This window comes from Sus scrofa, chromosome 12, assembly GCF_054392235.1.
Source record: "Sus scrofa isolate SSC_HxYL_T2T_F1_AM1 chromosome 12, Sscrofa_HxYL_maternal_Yorkshire_Landrace_v2.0, whole genome shotgun sequence".
NCBI lineage: Eukaryota > Metazoa > Chordata > Mammalia > Artiodactyla > Suidae > Sus > Sus scrofa.
The window spans coordinates 58,108,199-58,124,730 of record NC_139394.1 but is presented as its reverse complement, the minus strand read 5'-3'; the positions used below and the strand labels follow the sequence as shown (position 1 = coordinate 58,124,730).

At 57.1% G+C, this 16,532-nt stretch overlaps 2 protein-coding genes across 6 annotated transcripts; both read right to left on the bottom strand.

The window, feature by feature from the left end:
• Positions 1-611: 611 nt before the first annotated feature.
• TNFSF13 (TNF superfamily member 13) lies at positions 612-3,189 on the bottom strand. 2 transcript variants are annotated; one of them, NM_001112690.1, is given in 6 exon segments: positions 612-953; positions 1,155-1,293; positions 1,511-1,629; positions 1,761-1,808; positions 1,949-2,033; positions 2,358-2,867. In NM_001112690.1, coding segments are annotated over 6 exon segments (756 nt in total). In that variant the 5' UTR covers positions 2,613-2,867; the 3' UTR covers positions 612-843.
• A 593-nt stretch (positions 3,190-3,782) lies between these two features.
• On the bottom strand, positions 3,783-14,110 carry TNFSF12 (TNF superfamily member 12). Of its 4 annotated transcripts, none has more exon segments than NM_001112691.1 (7): positions 3,783-4,472; positions 4,660-4,784; positions 11,913-11,948; positions 12,032-12,085; positions 12,966-13,038; positions 13,614-13,661; positions 13,826-14,110. In NM_001112691.1, coding segments are annotated over 7 exon segments (747 nt in total). In that variant the 5' UTR covers positions 13,985-14,110; the 3' UTR covers positions 3,783-4,220.
• Between the last annotated feature and the right edge of the window lie 2,422 nt (positions 14,111-16,532).

Here is a 16,532-nt window from a genome sequence, read left to right as displayed (position 1 = left end):
GCGGGCCGGGAGTGCCGGGAGATCCCGGTACGGGGACGCGGCTGAGACAAAGCGGTGGGGGAAATGGATCTGAGGTTTCATTTATTTCTTTAATTTTAGGCAGGGCTTGCGCAGAAAGAGATGAGAGGAGTGTCAGGACTGGGGCTTATGATTCATCCGAGGCTTCCCGGTGAACCTTTCCACTCTAGAGAGTGGCCTGCCGCGCCAGGGCAATGGAGAGGGTCACAGGCAAAACTTGAGTAATGTAGCTGCGAGGGGATCGTCGTTGGCGGGCACATAATAATTACATCTCTGATAATAGTGATGGCAACTGGGGCCCGACAGACGGAGAAAGGGAAGTGAGGAAGAGGTTGCCAGTAGGGTGAAGAGGCAGAGGGTACTTGGAGAGAGGTGTGGCACAGGGGACCAGGATTCTTCTGAGTGGAGGGAGGCTTCGTGGACTTCTGCCCACAGGCAAGATGATTGTCTCAAACTGCCGCTAGATGGTGGTGCTGTTCTGGAAGCATTCCAGTGGGAATCCAGAGCAAGTCTAGACAATGCCTGACATCCCCCACCCCGCAACTCCCTCAATTTGGGGCTGGATGGAGAACTTAAAAAAAAAAAAAAAAGAAAACGATAGTCTGTCTCTTTAATATCCATGAATTTAAAGACCCCCCCCGGGGGGGGGGAGGGGAGCAGGAGGAGGAAGGGAGAGTCAGGAGCTGTCAAACCTGGGGTTCCAGTCAAACTCTGAACAGGCCTCTGCTCCTGCCTGTTCCCTGTCCTTTGTCTCCTCGGCTCTTGGCTGTCTCCGAAATGTACCCACCCTGGTCTTCCAAGCTCAGAACCACCTTTACAACACAATCACAGTTTCACAACTCCCAGGAAGGTTCCATGTGGAGAGAGGCTGAGTTTCGCCCTGGCCCGGGGGATCACAACACTCAGAATGTCCCCTTGGTGTAAATGGAACACACCTGAGAAAGGGAGAAACATGATGCTCAGTGAAGCACAGCCATGCAGAGCCCTCGATTTCACGCTCCCACCTTCGACTCGGCCCTCTTTTCTGCTTCACTGCTCAGATCCTCCTCTCCAGCCAGGCTCCAGGCCCGTGCCATAGCATCCCCACCTCTACCCGCAGGTGGGAGAGCCACCCTCCACTGCCCAGATGCTCTCACCTGCACTGTAGCAGCTATTGTAGGCCCAGTCGGGGTTGGAGGGCATACTTCGAATACATCGGAATAGAGTCTCCTGCCTTCCCTGGCCCTCCCGAGATACCACCTGACCCATGGTGAAAGTCACATCGTGAAACAGGACCTGGCAGGGAAGGGAGGAGACGTTGAAGAAAACCGGATGGCGTGGCTCAGTTCCGGGCGGCCTCAGGAGCCCCGACAAGGCAGCTGAGGAATGAAGAAGGGCCCCCTAAGTTTGGTGTGAATGGCGGTTGGGACCCCCCAGTCCTGGGGCACGACAAGACTCCCGGGGAACACCACTCCAGGCCCTCGGGGGGGGCTCAGGGTATGTTTGGGGTTACCTGGCTGTACAGCAGATAAACTCCAGCATCCCAGACTCGAACAAAGTATCCTTGGGCCTCCAGACCTCTCCCACGCTTGAGAGCTGGTTGCCACATGAGTTCTGTCACATCCGAGTCCTCTGGAGGCGAGGAGTGTGGCAGTCAGAATTTGGGGGCGCACGCAGCCATCTTCTCGTCGTGGGCCCAGGTACCAGCCCCACAGTTCCTAGATCTCGCCCGTCCCCCCAAACCATTACTGAAAACTGCTCACCCTTGGAGGTGATGTTAGTGGGAACGAGATGCAGAACTGAGCGCTTCTCTGAGGAGAGAAGGAGGAGATCTGAGCAGTGCCCACCTCCGCCCCCCGATGCCCGGCTGTCAGTCCTCCACCCTCACGCTGGCTCGGGGTCGCCTTGCCGCTTGATCACCTCCCACCCCTGCTGCACCCCAGAGGCTCACTCTTCTGTTTACGGGTGAGCACGGCTCTCCTTCTCCGGGATCTCTCCCCGTTCTCCCAGGCTTCCGCGCCGTCAGGGCTCTGTTCCTGCAGAGAGGGTCGGGGTTAGGCCAAGATGCCGGGGTCCCGGAAAGCCTTTCCCCCGGCCCTCCCCCTGGCCCAGGAAGGCCTCCCATCTCTCCTGCACCTTTCCCCAGCAACCTGAGTCTTGGTGCTGGCTGTCCTCCAGGATCTGTTAGGTACGAGAAGCATTAATCTTTAACAATTTCCTTTCCTGGAACGGTTGTCCCCTTGACCTCCAAACCCGGGACCCTCTCTCACACCCATTGCAAACGTTGCAAGAGGCCCGGAGACCACCCTGCCAGCCATCCTTCTCTCCCAGCGGCCCTTCTCCCTTCTCCCCTCACTCACCTGCTCCCAGAGGTTCTGCCATGGATCCCCTTCCCCCTTCTCGGAGGGCCCTCCGGTCCTCTGCAGCCGGGTCACCTCTCTCCTTAGGGTTTGCAGCTCTGTTTGTTGGGTCAGCAGAACCATGGCACAAGCCACAGCCCCCAGAGCCGCCCCCCAACTCAACCAGAGGGCAACGGAGCGAGCCGGCTCTCGGATGGGGGCCATGTCTCCCAGGGGCCCTTTAGGGGCTGGCAAGGAAGGAGATGAGGCTGGCATGAGCTGGGGACCCTGCCAACAGCTGTGGGCTCAGGAGTGGGGTGGCAAGGAGGTGACCGGGAGGGTGGGGGTGCAGAAGGGAAGAAGGGCGTTACGCAAGGGAGAAATAAAAAGGAACTTGAGAATGAAAAGGACGGAGGCAGAAAGCAAGCTCAGGGCACTGTTGGTGCTCCTGGCACCCTGCTGCGGGGCCAGTGTTGTCCCGAGACCCTCCGCCAGCCTCAGGAGAATTTAGTGTCAGTTTCTCTAGGAAGCACGGGGCTGCCAGTGACACCCAGGAGGAGCGGCCAGAGCGTAGGAACCCCGGGGCGGCCCCAGAAGTGGGGGAGGGAAGGTTGGTTGGCGGTGGGGCATGGTGCCAGGAGCCAGAACGGAGGGGCAAGCTGGGCAGCGTGGAGGTCAGGGGGTGAGCGTGGAAGACCCTCTGGCCAGGGCCCAGGCGAGATCTCCGGGGCGGTTGCTAAGAGGGACGGCAGGTGGGAAAGGAGGGGAGGGGGTCAGTGAGGAGGAAAACCAGGGTCGCGGAAGCAAGAAGCAACCGGCTGCGTTCTGGGGTTAAGGCCAGGCCGGGTGTGTTGGAATAAGGCCTGCGCTACTCCCTGTGCTGAACTTGGCAAGCAGGACTTCCTGTTTCCCGAGAAATGCTCTTACATAAGGCTCTGGACAAAGAGAGAACGAGCTGGCCCCAAGCACCCTGCTGCTGGACAATTCCTCCCCTGGACGCAGGGGTGCAGCTTCCCGGATTCCTGGGCCCCCGGCGGCCCGCTGACCGACCCCGAGCCCCCGCGCGGGCCTGCTCGAGCGAGCCCCACGTCCCAGCCAGGGCTTGTGCCAGCACCTGCTGCACGTCCGAAGCTGCCAAGAGGAAGGGCCCTGCGCGCAGGGATTCCCCGCGGGAGGAAGCCCGCCTCCTAGGTAAATGAGGCTGCCTCTGCTGGACCTTGGGCAGAGGACTGATTTTTTTCCTGGCACTTTGCCTTTCGCCTCTCTGCCTCCTCTGCTCCCGCCTCGGGCTTGGAGGCACGGAGGTCCCCACTCCCAAGCCTGGGGGTCGCCCCAGAATTCGAGGTGCCCTGTGCCCAGCTCCCCTCCCGCCCCCGCCCGGACCCCCTTCCCATGGCCCTCGGCTAACCCGAGGGTGCGCCCTCAGCCCCAATAAAAAGAGCGGCCGTGGCTTAATCTCTTTAATCTCCACTTCTCAACATTTTGTCACAATAATAATAAAAATAATATCTGTTTTAAAAATCCACAGGGAATGATCAGGGGAGGGGCTCGTCTCGGGCTCTTCCCTCTGACATTCGGAAACTCCCAGCCTCTTCCCGGCCCGGGCTCTCTGGCCTCCGGCCCTTCCTAGTGCCTGAAGACGGCTGTTCGGGACCCATGTCACCCAGAGTGCAGTGTCCTGGGGGCTGCGGCCAGGAGCTACATGGGGGTTTGGGAGCCAGTGAGGGGGGAGAGCCAGAGGTGGGGGGAGTTGTCAGGACCGATGGGACTCTCTGGGTGACATCACGTGAGCGAGCCCAGCCCGGGGAAGCCTACACGGAGGGAGAGGCAGGTCTGGGGAGGAGCAGCCCGGGGTGGGGCGGCTGCTGGGGAGCCCGGGGCCCCTCAGTGAACTTGGAAGAGTCCAAAGTAGGTGAGGAAGGGGGCAGCCTTGAGGTGGGCCCAGGGGAGGGTGCGGATCCGCAGGGAGGACCCCGGCCGCAGGGGCAATAGCCCAGACACCTGGCAGAGACGGAGCTGGGGCCCGAGGGAACTCGCCGCCGTGGCCGAGAACTCCTCCAGGCAGCGCAGGGCCAGCGTGTCGTCCACCAGCAAGTCCAGCTTCAGGTAGACGGCCTTCCCCTCATCAAAGTGCACCTGGGGGGGCGGGGGCGGAGTCCAGGCCTCTGCTTGCCCTTGACCCTGTCTCAGGTTTCCCAAGAGGCCCGGCATCCTTCCCAGCACAAACCTCCCCCTTCCCCACTTTTAACTTGGCCCCACCCCCACCCCCCCAGCAACCCTTCTCCCTGTTCCTGCTTCACCCGCGGAGCCAGGTGGGGCTTACCTGACAGTACAGGTAGTACAGCCCTGCCCGGGTGACCAAAAATTGCCCGCTCTGGCGGTCATAGCGCAGTGGGTTGGAGCTGTTGATTTTGGCCTCCTCCCAGCCACTCACCGTCCCGTCTACACCTGAAGGTGGATGTTCAGAGACAGGGGAAAGTCCCTTTACAGAGCTTTCTAATAATCCCCAGGGGCCACTGAATTGATCAACCTTGGGGCCCACCGTACCCGGATGATACACAGATGGCCTAGGACAAGGGAGGGGAGCCACGGCCTAGGGAGCCCAAAGTGTGATAGAAAGTGAGGTGAAAAAATCCAACACATACATGACCAGAAAGATACAGAGCAAATTGTCACCAGCCACTTCTGGGGAGAAGGGTAAGACTGAAGAAGCGTGGGCGCTTTTATAGTTTGTGTCTGCACTGTTTGCTCTTTTGCTTGGAGAAAGTATAGATGCATAACTTTTTTTTTTTCTTCATTTTAGGGCCACACCCGTAGCATATGAAGGTTCCCAGGCTAGGGATCAAATTGGAGCTGCAGTTGCCAGCCTACACCACAGCCACAGCAACGCCAGATCCAAGCCGTGTCTGTGACCTCACCATCAGGGCAACACCAGATCCTTAACCCACTGAGCAAGGCCAGGGATCGAACCCACATGCTCACGGATAATAGTCGGATTTGTTTCTGCTCCGCCACAGCAGGAACTCCTCCTAGCTGCATGACTTGAATCAGACATGACTTGGATTATTAAAATTAAAAATAACAGGGAGTTCCCGTCATGGCTCAATGGTTAACGAATCTGACTAGGAACCATGAGGTTACAGGTTTGATCCCTGGCCTTGCTCAGTGGGTTAAGGATCCGGCGTTGCCGTGAGCTGTGGTGTAGGTCACAGACGCGGCTCGGATCCCATGTTGCTGTGGCTCTGGTGTAGGCCGGTGGCTACAGCTCCAACTCGACCCCTAGCCTGGGAACCTCCATATGCCATGGATGCGGCCCTAGAAAAGGCAAAAAGACAAAAAAAAAAAAAAAAAAAAAATGGAGTTCCCACTTTGGCACGGTGGGTTAAGGATCCGACGGCAGCAGCTCAGGTCACTGCAGAGGTGTAGGTTTGATCCCTGGCCCAATGCAGTGGGTTAAGGATCTGGCGTTCCCTCAGCTGCTCCTCAAATTTGACCCCTGGCCCAGGAACTATCATGTGCCATGGGTGCAGCCAAAAATAATAATACATAATAATAAAGCAAATTTAAAAGAGGAGAAAAAGCTAAAAGGTGGGGGGGGAGAAAAATATAAAAAATAATAGGCATTCCCTTCATGGCTGAGCGGTTAACGAACGCAACTAGGATCCATGAGGATGTGGGCTCGATCCTTGGCCTCCCTCGGTGGGTTGAGGATCCGGCGTTGCTGTGAGCTGTGGTGTGGGTCGCAGACACAGCTGGGATCCGGCGTTGCTGTGCCTGTGGCGGAGGCCGGCAGCTGTAGCTCCGACTGGCCTCCTAGCCTGGGAACCTTCATATGCTGCGGGTGCAACCTAAAAAAAAGGAAAAAAATAAAAAATACCAAACTGGTACTCAGTGTCCATCCATTGTTGAGTGGACAAGGAAAGCTGTGTATGTGCTAAGCCCCTGCAATGAGATATTACTTAGCTGTCAAAAGAAAAGGAAGCCTGGGAGTTCCCGTCATGGCGCAGTGGTTAACGAATCCGACTAGGAACCATGAGGTTGTGGGTTTGATCCCTGGCATCGCTCAGTGGGTTAAGGATCTGGCGTTGCCGTGAGCTGTGGTGTAGGTCGCAGATGCGGCCCGGATCCCTTGTTGCTGTGGCTCTGGTGTAGGCCGGCGGCTACAGCTCCGATTCAACCCCTAGCCTGGGAACCTCCATATGCCGCGGGAGTGGCCCAAGAAATGGCAAAAAAAAAAAAAAGAAAGAAAGAAAAAGAAAAGGAAGCCTAATATGCTCTGTGACGGGAAGGAACCTTGAAAACATTACTCGACGTGAAAGAAGCCAGTCGCAGAGGACCACACGTTACATGATCTCTCTGAAATGGCCAAATAAGCAAATACACAGAGACAGAAAGTAGATTAGTGGTTGCTTAGGGCTGGGGGGGATCGGAGAAACATGGGGGTAGTGGGTAAACGGTACAGGGGCTCTTTCTGAAGTAATGAAAATGCTCTAAAATTAGTGATGGTGGCACAACTGTGAATATAGAAAAAAAACACTTAATTGTATGCTTTAAATGGGTGAATGCTATGGTATGTGAAGTATATCTCAATAAAGCCGTTACAAAAAAAAAAAAAAAAAAAAAACTGAAGTGGAAACAAATTCGACTAGGAACCCTGAGGTTACGGGTTCGATCCCACTCAATGGGTTAAGGATCTGGTGTTGCTGTGGCTGTGGTGTAGACAGGCAGCTGCGGCTCCGATTCGACCCCTAGCCTGGGAACCGCCATGTGCAACAGGTGCAGCCCTAAAAAGCCAACAAACCAACCAAAAAACCCCAACCAAACCAAACAAAAAACCAAAGACTTAGAGCAAAGGTAAGCACAAATCGTAAAGACAATAAAATGACAGTGTAGGGTCTCAGGTGGCTTCCCAGGTCCCCCAGGGCCACCCCTGTTTAGCTCTCGGATCTAATCTGACAGCTTCCTGCAAGTCAGAGGACTCCAGCCCTCTCTCTGTTCCCGCCCTGCCCGGAGCTCATGGTTCCCACAGGGCTTTTGCTGCTCTTCCCACCCCCTGGGATTCAGCTGGCCTGGCCCCTTCCGTCAGTCTGGTCCCTCTGGAGACCTGCCCGGGCCTCCTGGTCTGAAAGAGCCAGGCCAGCCCCGCCGCCTCCCTTGGTCTCTGCACCCTCACCCTGGTCCTCTGGCAGCAGTCTCCACCGAGAGAAACCACCCAGTTCCCCTAGTGTGGGATGCTCTGAGGTCTGACCCCCCCACGCAGGCAGGGGCATCGGCCTAATTCTTCACCAGCACACCCCAGCCCCTGGAGCTGGGCCTCCTGCCAGCTGGCCCCAAGCAAACACCGGTGGGAAGAACCATGGCGACGGCTCTCCCTTATTTGGGTCCACGGGGCCTCACTGCCTTCATCCCAAGTGCCCGGGCAGCTTCCTTCCAACCCTCCATCCTCTGCCTGCCCCGGACCCCGTCCTTGCTACTTCCTCCAGGAACACAGAATGCTCTTGGCATCTCAGCCGCCCCCATGAGTTCCCTCGGCCTTTCTCTAGCAGGTTCCAAGCTGAGTCTCCCACCCTGCCTGGTCCTGCCGCTCCTGACACAAACAACTGCCTGCCATCGGAAGAGCCCCCAGTCACCTCAAACTCAACTGGATCAAAACTGAGTTTGGCCCCCCCTAACTTGCTTGACTGTCTGCCTTCCGCATGGGCTCCACTGCTGCCTCTTTCCAGGTGCAAGCCCCCGTCTCCTTCACCACCTCAGCTCACTGATCATCGGCTCTCAGCAATTCCGCTACTTAAACAGCTCTGGTCCTCGCCGCTTCTCACTGGGACTCTCCTCAGGCTGTGTATGTGCTCAGTCCTTTGCTTCCAGTCCTGCCTGCCGGAGGGCACTCCCCACACAGCACAGGGCTGCACAGCGACGATTCTAAACTGCAGGTGCGGAGTCACGGCTCCAGCTCCAGCTGTAATGAAACTTCCTAGTATCCATGAGGATGCAGGTTCGATCCCTGGCCTCGCTCAGTGGGTTAAGGATCTAGTGTTGCTGTGAGCTGAGGTGTAGGTCGCAGACGCGGCTCAGATCCCATGTGGCTGTGGCTGTGGCAGTGGCAGTGGCCAGGCTGCTGCAGCTGATTCCACTCCTAGCCTGGGAACCTCCATAGGCGGGGGGTGTGGCCCTAAAAAGACACACACAAAAACCAGAAACAAAACACAGGTGCCTGCCTCTCCTTGCTCTGACCTCGGAAGGGCTTCCAGACTCCCATCTGCGACCTGGCTCCACAGCCTTCTCTGGCCTCACCCCATCCTACTCCTCTGGTTCTGTCTCCTCAGCCACGCTGAGCAGCTCCCGGTCCCCCAGCTTCATCCAACTCTTAGCAAACAGTGGGCTTTTGCACAAGGGGTTCCTTCTACCTGGAATGCCCTTGCCCCCAAGCCATCTTACACTCACGCTTCGAGGCCCTCGCCTTCCCCCCCGACTCCACTGTAAAGCCATCTTCCTCTGCGCCACCACGCACCCCTGGCTACGTTACTATTGCTGTTGTCATCGCGTGTTGTAATTTACCAGTTTATACGCTTGTTCCTCTCCCAGACAGCAATGCCTTGAGAATAGGTCTGGGTGTCACTTGCTGCAGGCACCTGGCCAACAGCAGGATCTCGGTGTGCGTGCACTGAATCCATGAAGGAACGAATGCCTGTGTCCGTGCCAATAAAATGGTCCAGAGAGAGGGCAGGAAGGCCGGCCTGCGGCATGAAGAGCAGGAGGACAGAAGGAGGGAGGGCATTGCTGGCTAGGGAGCCAGAGGGCACAAAGGCTGGTTATGGCCAAGGGCATGGTAGGCCCGGGACCGTGGTGTCACTCAGATGCACAATCACAACTCATTCCTTACTGCCCGACAATCACAACCAGCCTCCCTTCCCCCGCTAGACTTGCTTCTGCACTCGGCAAGATACGGATTTTTTTACTTTATTTTTTAGGGCCCACTCGCGGCACATGGAGGTTCCCAGGCTAGGGGTCGAATCAGAGCTGTAGCTGCCGGCCTACACCACAGCCACAGTGACGCCAGATCCAAGCCACACCTGCGACCTACACCACAGCTCACGGCAACACCAGATCCCCGATCGGCTGAGCGAGACCGGGGATTAAACCGGCGTCCTCATGGATACTAGTTGGATTCGTTTCCACTGCACCACGACAGGAACTCCAAGATAAGGGTTTGGAACCACCTCTGCTAGACCCTCTGCCCCCGCTCACTGTCCAGAGGACCTGGAAGCCATCAGGTAAAGGCTCCGAAACCACAACCCGCCCCCACCCTCCCCACAGTCTCCACTGGCTGTCCTGTGACGGCGGGATGAGGTGCCCCCTCCTCCTTCTGGAACCCACCCGCTCGCACCTGCTTGGATGTGGCCCTGCAGGCTCCCCTCACCCCTGCACCTGCAATCGCCTCTGGCCTCACACAGTGGCTGGGACACAAGCACAGGCTAGCTGGGTTCCACTCCCAGCTGCACCTCTCCGTATCACGCCCTCAGGCAAGTTGCGTAACCTCTGTCTGTAAAATGGAGATGCTCGGAAGAGCTTCCTCTGGGGACCTTTTCGAGGATTAAATGAGATTAAACACGAATAAGTAGTAGCTACGATTCACGCTTATCGCTAAAAGGACTGGACTTTTTTCTTGACTCACATCCTCCTCCACCTCTTGGTGCTCTTGGCTCTGCACCAGTCACAGAGAAGCTTCTGGAAGGGGTGGTCACTGTCTCCAACTCCTATTTCCCATTTTCTCTTAACCCCATCCATCCTAACCACACTACTGACACCGCCCTTGTCAAGGTTACCAGTCGACTTTCAAAGTTAGCAAATGCAGCGGTCATGTCTCTGCCCGCATCTCATGTGACCTCTCAGCTCAATTCAGCACAGACACAGACAGCCACATCCTCTTCTGGAAACTGTGTCTTCTCCAGACTCCAGGACACAGCCCTCCCTGGGCTGCTTCCCCCTTTCTGGCTGCGTCTCAGCCTCTGGGTTCTCCTCCTCTGCTCCACACGCACATGTCCAAGAGCCTCGGGTCTTTGCTCTGGGGCCCTTTGTCCCCCCAGGTATCTCATCCAGTCCTGTAGCTTTATTTATTTTGGCACATGGCGTTCCTGAGCCAGAGATCAGATCCGAGCCACATGTGCGACCTAAGCTGCAGCAGCAACAGTGCCAGGTCCTTAACTCGCTGTGCCAGGCCAGGGATCGAACCTGCGTCCCAGTGTTCCCAAGACACTGCAGATCCCATGGCACCACAGTGGGAATTCCAGTCTTGTAGCTTTAAATACCACCCATCTGGTGATGGCTCCCGACTATCCTCACCCTGCCCTCCCTACAAGTCTGCCATCCCTAACCAACTATCCGGTGAAACGCACTGTTTATCATTATTTATCCACTTTATTTTTATTCAAACTCAAGCTCAATTATTAACCTACACACCTTCCAACCTATTTCCTCCCTGGTTAATTCCCTTTTAATAAATAGCATCATTATTTCCAAAGATGCCCAAGTTAAAAATCTAGAAGCCATTTCTTTTTTTCTTTCTTTCTTTCTTTTTTAATGGCCACACCCATGCCATATGGAAGTTCAAGGACTGAATCTCAACCACAGCTGCAGCAATGCCAGATCCTTTAACCTACTGCTCCGGGCTGGGGATCGAACCCGAACCTCTGCAGCAACCTGAGCTGCTGCAGTTGGATTCTTAACCCACTGTGCCACAGCGGGAACTCCTAGAAGTCCTTTGGAGTCCTCCCTTTCCCCTATCCTGCACCCTAGGCAGCCCCTCTCCCACCCTCCGCCCCCAGCAAGCCCCGTCTTGAAGCCACATGCTGAATCCAATGACTTCTCTCCACCTTGGCTGCCACCCCCCTAGACTACGCCACCTCCACGTCTTGCCTCCTGGCCTGTCAAATGGAACGGCATTCCAGGCGAGGGACTAGCATGTGCAAAGTCCAAAAGAGGCTCATTGGTGGGGAGAGGGTGTCAACACAGCAAGTGCGGAGAAGGCCTCACGGCGCACAGGGAAAAGAAGTTAAGGCCAGACCATGGAGAGGCGGGAGGCCGAGCAGAGAAGCAATGGAATAATCAAGGGGGCTTTGCGTGGCGACACAGGTGGGACAGAGTAGGGGCAGGGAACGTCTGGAACAGAGAAGTGGCTGGAGACTGAGTGTGAGGGGCTGAGGCCGGGGCGCTGACGTGGGGGGATGGAAAAGAAGACCAGAGACAGGAAACACGTTGAGAAAAAGGATCAGAGCCAAAGGTGCATGAACGATGGAAAGGAAAGGAGAGGCGCTGTGCCCAGTGAGGGCTGGAGGGGAAGCTGGGCTGGTGCTCTGGTGGGGGAGCCTCCCTGGATTCTGGGAGGAGAAGGGGTCTCCCTGGGGTCCCCTGCCTGGGTCCGGGTTTGGGAGCCCTGAGCGGTCCTGCACTGCTCTCTGGGGTTTCAAGGCTGCAGGCGGGGACAGGGATGGGAGGTCAAGGTCCCTGGGGGGCCGTGGTCCCGAAGGCCAGTGCTGTGGGGGTCAGGGAGGAGCCCATGGGTAGGGATGGGGGCCTCACCCGCCTGCGCTCCATCCTGTCCCGGTCGTGGGTGAACTGCAAGACACAGGAAAGGACTGGTGAGCCCTGCCCTGCCCCTCTGCACCCCTCCTCCCTGAGCATGGCTATCCGTCACCCACCTTCATAGTGGGCAGCGATCACTCTGCGAGCCCGTGGCTTCCGGCCTTTAGGTGCTGAGAATCAAGGAAAGACAGGTGGGCAAAGCAGCCCCCACGTGGGGGTGTGGGGGGGGAGCCCAGAAGCTACTCCCTCAGGCCCGTCCCCTGAGGACCTGGCATCCTTATTCTCCTGCAGCCTCCCAGCCCCAGAGCCTCAGGCCTTATCTTCCTCCAGAGGCAGAGCAACTTATAATTCATCATCCAAACCGGGATGCTTCTGAGAGCAAGGGGGTGTTATTATTATTTTCTTTTTCTGGACGCACCCACGGCATATGAAAGTTTTACAGGCTAGGGGTCAAATCAGAGCTGCAGCTGCCAGCCTACACCACAGCTCACTCACGGCAATGCTGGATCCTTAACCCACTGAGAGAGGCCAGGAATCAAACCCACATCCTCGTGGATACTAGTTGGATTCATTACCGCTGCGCCACAGCGGGAACTCCCAGAGGGCTACTATTAATTATCACTCTGAGCTCACAGGTATGAGCCGAGACAGTCCCCTGCAAACCCGGCTACACGGTCACACGGTCATCCCAGGCCTAAGGCTCTTTGCTTATTAGGGTCTGGGCTCCCCCCGCCCTGATTTATCAGCACCCTGGGGATCCTCCTAACTCCTGGCCGGCCGCCTTCCTCTCTGGGGAGGGGGCTGAAGTGAGCAGCAGGCCCCCCCACGATGGAAGGAGCTTCAGAGGGAGGGTCAGATTGCTAGGTTCCAGTTTCGACTGTTTGGCCCCAGAACTCGGAACCCCCTTTCCTCTCTGTGCCTTGGTCTCTCCATCCGTAAGTGGGGATCATGGGTTTTGCTCTGCCCACCTCACGGGGTTGTTTTGCTGAACAAAGGCAGAAGCCACCAGAGACCAGCCACTGTTTATTCCTGGGATAAAGGGCTGCTCACCACTTCTGCGAGGCCGAACCAGCTTCAGGAAAGGCACGGGGTCCTGGCTTTCCTCCGTCCGGGGATTCAGGTCCTAGGGGAACCAAGGGCAGGGCTGAACCAAGATCTTGCCAGGGCCTCCCGGAGACATCAACTGAGACTGACATGGGGCCAGGGGCCATCAGGAGAGGCCCCAGCCAGCAAGAGGCACAGAGGCTCAGCGAGGGACCGAGTCCCTCAGCCAGAGTGGCCAGGACCACAGGGAGGCACGTTCCTGGGGTCAAGCCCCAGCCCTGCCTTTCCCCTAACCCCCCCCCCCACCTCAGAACCAGCACAGACCCTGTGAGCAATTGGCGCCCTGCACACACACCCCCCACACCCAGTCAGCGTGCACAGAGTACACACCCTGCACACACAACCAGCATCCCTTTCCAAGGCAGGCCACACATCTCCCCTCCCACTTCCCCCCACCGCGGGGGACACAAACACAGCCCAAACCCCTTGCACACGGTTGTCACCCTCTCTCTCACAGACCCACGCCCGGCACAGCTGGTGCACATACACACACACCCACACACAGCTGGCACAACCAGGGCAACACCCTGTTCTCTCAGCTGGCACACACTTCCCATGCCCAGCAGCCCAAAGCCGGGACCCACACCCACTCACCAGCGGCTCCTGGTCCTCCTCTGCCACGAGCTCCCCCTGGGAAGGCTCCTGCTGGGAAGGAGGCAGCGGTCACCCCGTCCTTCTCCACCTGACATCTCAGTACCCTCCACCCATCTTCCTGGCCCCTTGCCCTCGGCCCACCCGGCCCCATCAGCTGCTCGGCAGAGTCGGCTCCTGCTCTGCCCAGGGAGGGCTGTGCAGCCGGGCCTCACCTGGGCAGACAGCGATGCCCGGCTCCCCAGGCTGACCACGGCCATCAGGAGGCCAAGGCAGGCCAGCGCCAGGCCCAGGCCCAGCACGAGCGGGGCCAGCAGGGCGGTGCCCGGCTCCCCCCGGCGCCCCCTCCGCCTCTGGCTCCGACGGGCGGCCATGGGGGCGGGGGGCTGTGCCTGCCTCACCGCCCCCCCATCCCGGGACCCGAGGGATCGGGGGAGGGGGAGCCGGCGGGCGGATCGGGCCGGGGAGAGGGAGGGGCCAGGGAAACGGGGCGGGAGGGGGGGGAACGAGGACAGGAAGCCGGACACTGTTTGTGTGATTAGACGCCGAGCGGGGCAGAGCGCAGTGCAGGGAGCGGGGCGCGCGCTGCGCAGCGTGCAGAGCCCAGAGCGAGTCCCCGCCGGGCTCACGCACCGCCCGAGCGTGTAAAAGTGGGGCGATGTTTGTGAGTGTGCAGCCGGCGAGATGGAGGGTGCGGCCGAGCGCTCTCCACGCGGCCGGCCGGCCGGCAGGAGAGAGGGAGCCAGGGTGAAGTGAGCAGAGAGGTTCCACGCGGCCTGTGGCCTTGCGCAGGTCCCACCGGCTCGAGCGGGATTGCTAATTTAGGCCTCCAGACCAAGGTAACTAGGTGGCAGGTGGCCGGTTTTAGGAGTCTCTCAAGCCGCAAGGCTGGAGGCTAAGGCACTTTTGCATTTTCGCAGCTGCACTTAGAAGAATTCTTTCCCGCGAAGAGAGCCTGAGGGCATCCATTAAGGCCGGCCCGGTTTTTACTTCTCTTAGTAAATCAATTGGTAATTGATTTAAACTCCAGCGGGGGAGAGCAAGCTTCTAGAACTGCGTGCCAGAAACGACACGCCCCTCGCCCCAGTGTGTTTCCCCAGTGCACTTCTCTGGAAACACTTGAGCCACATCAGCAAATAATAGGGCTTACCTGAGCTCAAGGTGGAACTGCAAGAGCGCTATAAATTGATCCCAAATGAAGTCACTTGGGCTAAGCCACCTCAGCAAAACCCAAACCTAATTTGCAATTTCAGCCTCTCCCAGGAATAGCATTTTAAACCAATCAGCCTGGAATTTTCGGAGATCAACTCTGATGAGGTAGTGTGACCCCTGCCCTTGCCGGGCCCCAAAGGAAAGGTGACTTGGCCTGAGAAAAAGTTTCTTTTCTTTTGCTACTAACCCCACGGTCCTGCCCCCCTGCTGCTGTGACCTTGGAAAGACCCTTTTGGTACAACTCCTGGGGGCGCCTTTCTGCTTGCTGGCTGGCCTACTGCCAGATTCCTGAATCATTGAATAAAGCCAATTAGGTTTTCAAACTAACTCCTGTCTAACTTTTCTCTTTTTAAGGTCTGCACCCACGGCATGTGGAGGTTCCCAGGCTAGGGGTCGAATCAGAGCTACAGCTGCCGGCCTACACCACAGCCACAGCAACTCGGGATCCAGGCTGTCTTCCACCTACACCACAGCTCACGATAAGGCCAGAGGATCTTTAACCCACTGAGCAAGGCCAGGGATCGAACCCACAACCTCATGGCTCCCAGTCGGATTCGTTTCTGCTGCGCCACGACAAGAACTCCTAGAATTTTAACAAAATAAATTTGGTAAAAGCCAGACCCTCTTTGCCATGAAACACTTTTGTCAATGTAAGACCCTCCAGGAGTTCCCGTTGTGGCGCCGTGGTTAACGAATCCAACTAGGAACTGTGAGGTTGCGGGTTCGATCCCTGGCCTCGTTCCGTGGGTTAAGGATCTGGCGTTGCGGTAAGCTGCGGTGTAGGTTGCAGACACGGCTCGGATCCCGCGTTGCTGTGGCTGTGGTGTAGGCCGGCAGCTACAGCTCCAATTAGACCCCTGGCCTGGGAACCTCCATAGGCCATGGGGTGCGGAAAAAGACAAAAAAAAAAAAAAAAAAGACCCTCCAAAGTTCAACTGTGATGTTCACTTCTGCACACTTGCAGTGAAAAGTATTAGAAAACGACTCTGTTGCAAAAGCCGTAGTTACACAAGGTAAAGCAGGTGCTGAGTAAGGTAAGGATTCGGGGAGCCCTCTGCCCTCTGCCTCTGCTCAGTCCTCTCTTCCCCACTGCCTTCCTGGCTTCTTCAGTTCTGTTCTGTTCTGGAACCTGAACTGCTTTTGAGCTTGCAGGGAGGGTCTCAACACAAGTCATTCCTCTGACTTGGAACCCTCACTCTCACCCTCCAGCTTAAATCCTTTCAAAGAGAGTTTTCTAGATTACCTTTTAATTCTTTTATTGGCCGATCCTACTTGCAGAAGTTCCCGGAGGGTTTGAACCGGCACCATGGCAGTGACAACCCTTAACCTGCTGTGCCACACGGGAACTCCAAAACAGGGTGTCTGATGCCACGTCAGACACACTCCTTGTTTCCAGTCTCCCCTGAAATCAAAGTAGAGAATACGAAACAGGAAGAGAGCAAAGACAGAGGCGGGTGTGCCACCAGCCCTGGCTGCTTAGCTGCCAAGGGGAGGCCGTGTTCTTGGCCAGCAGGCAAAAGACGGTGGGAGAAGTGGGACGGAAAACTCAGAATTGATTGAAGGCCTGGAAGACAAGCCACCAGCATCAGTTATGACCCCACTTCTCTTCCTCACCTGAAGGCACTTCCCCTCAGATGAAATATCCACTATCTTGTCTCCAAAGAAATGGAATCAGGTGTCTGGGAGAAGTTAATGCTTCGAGTATGAACG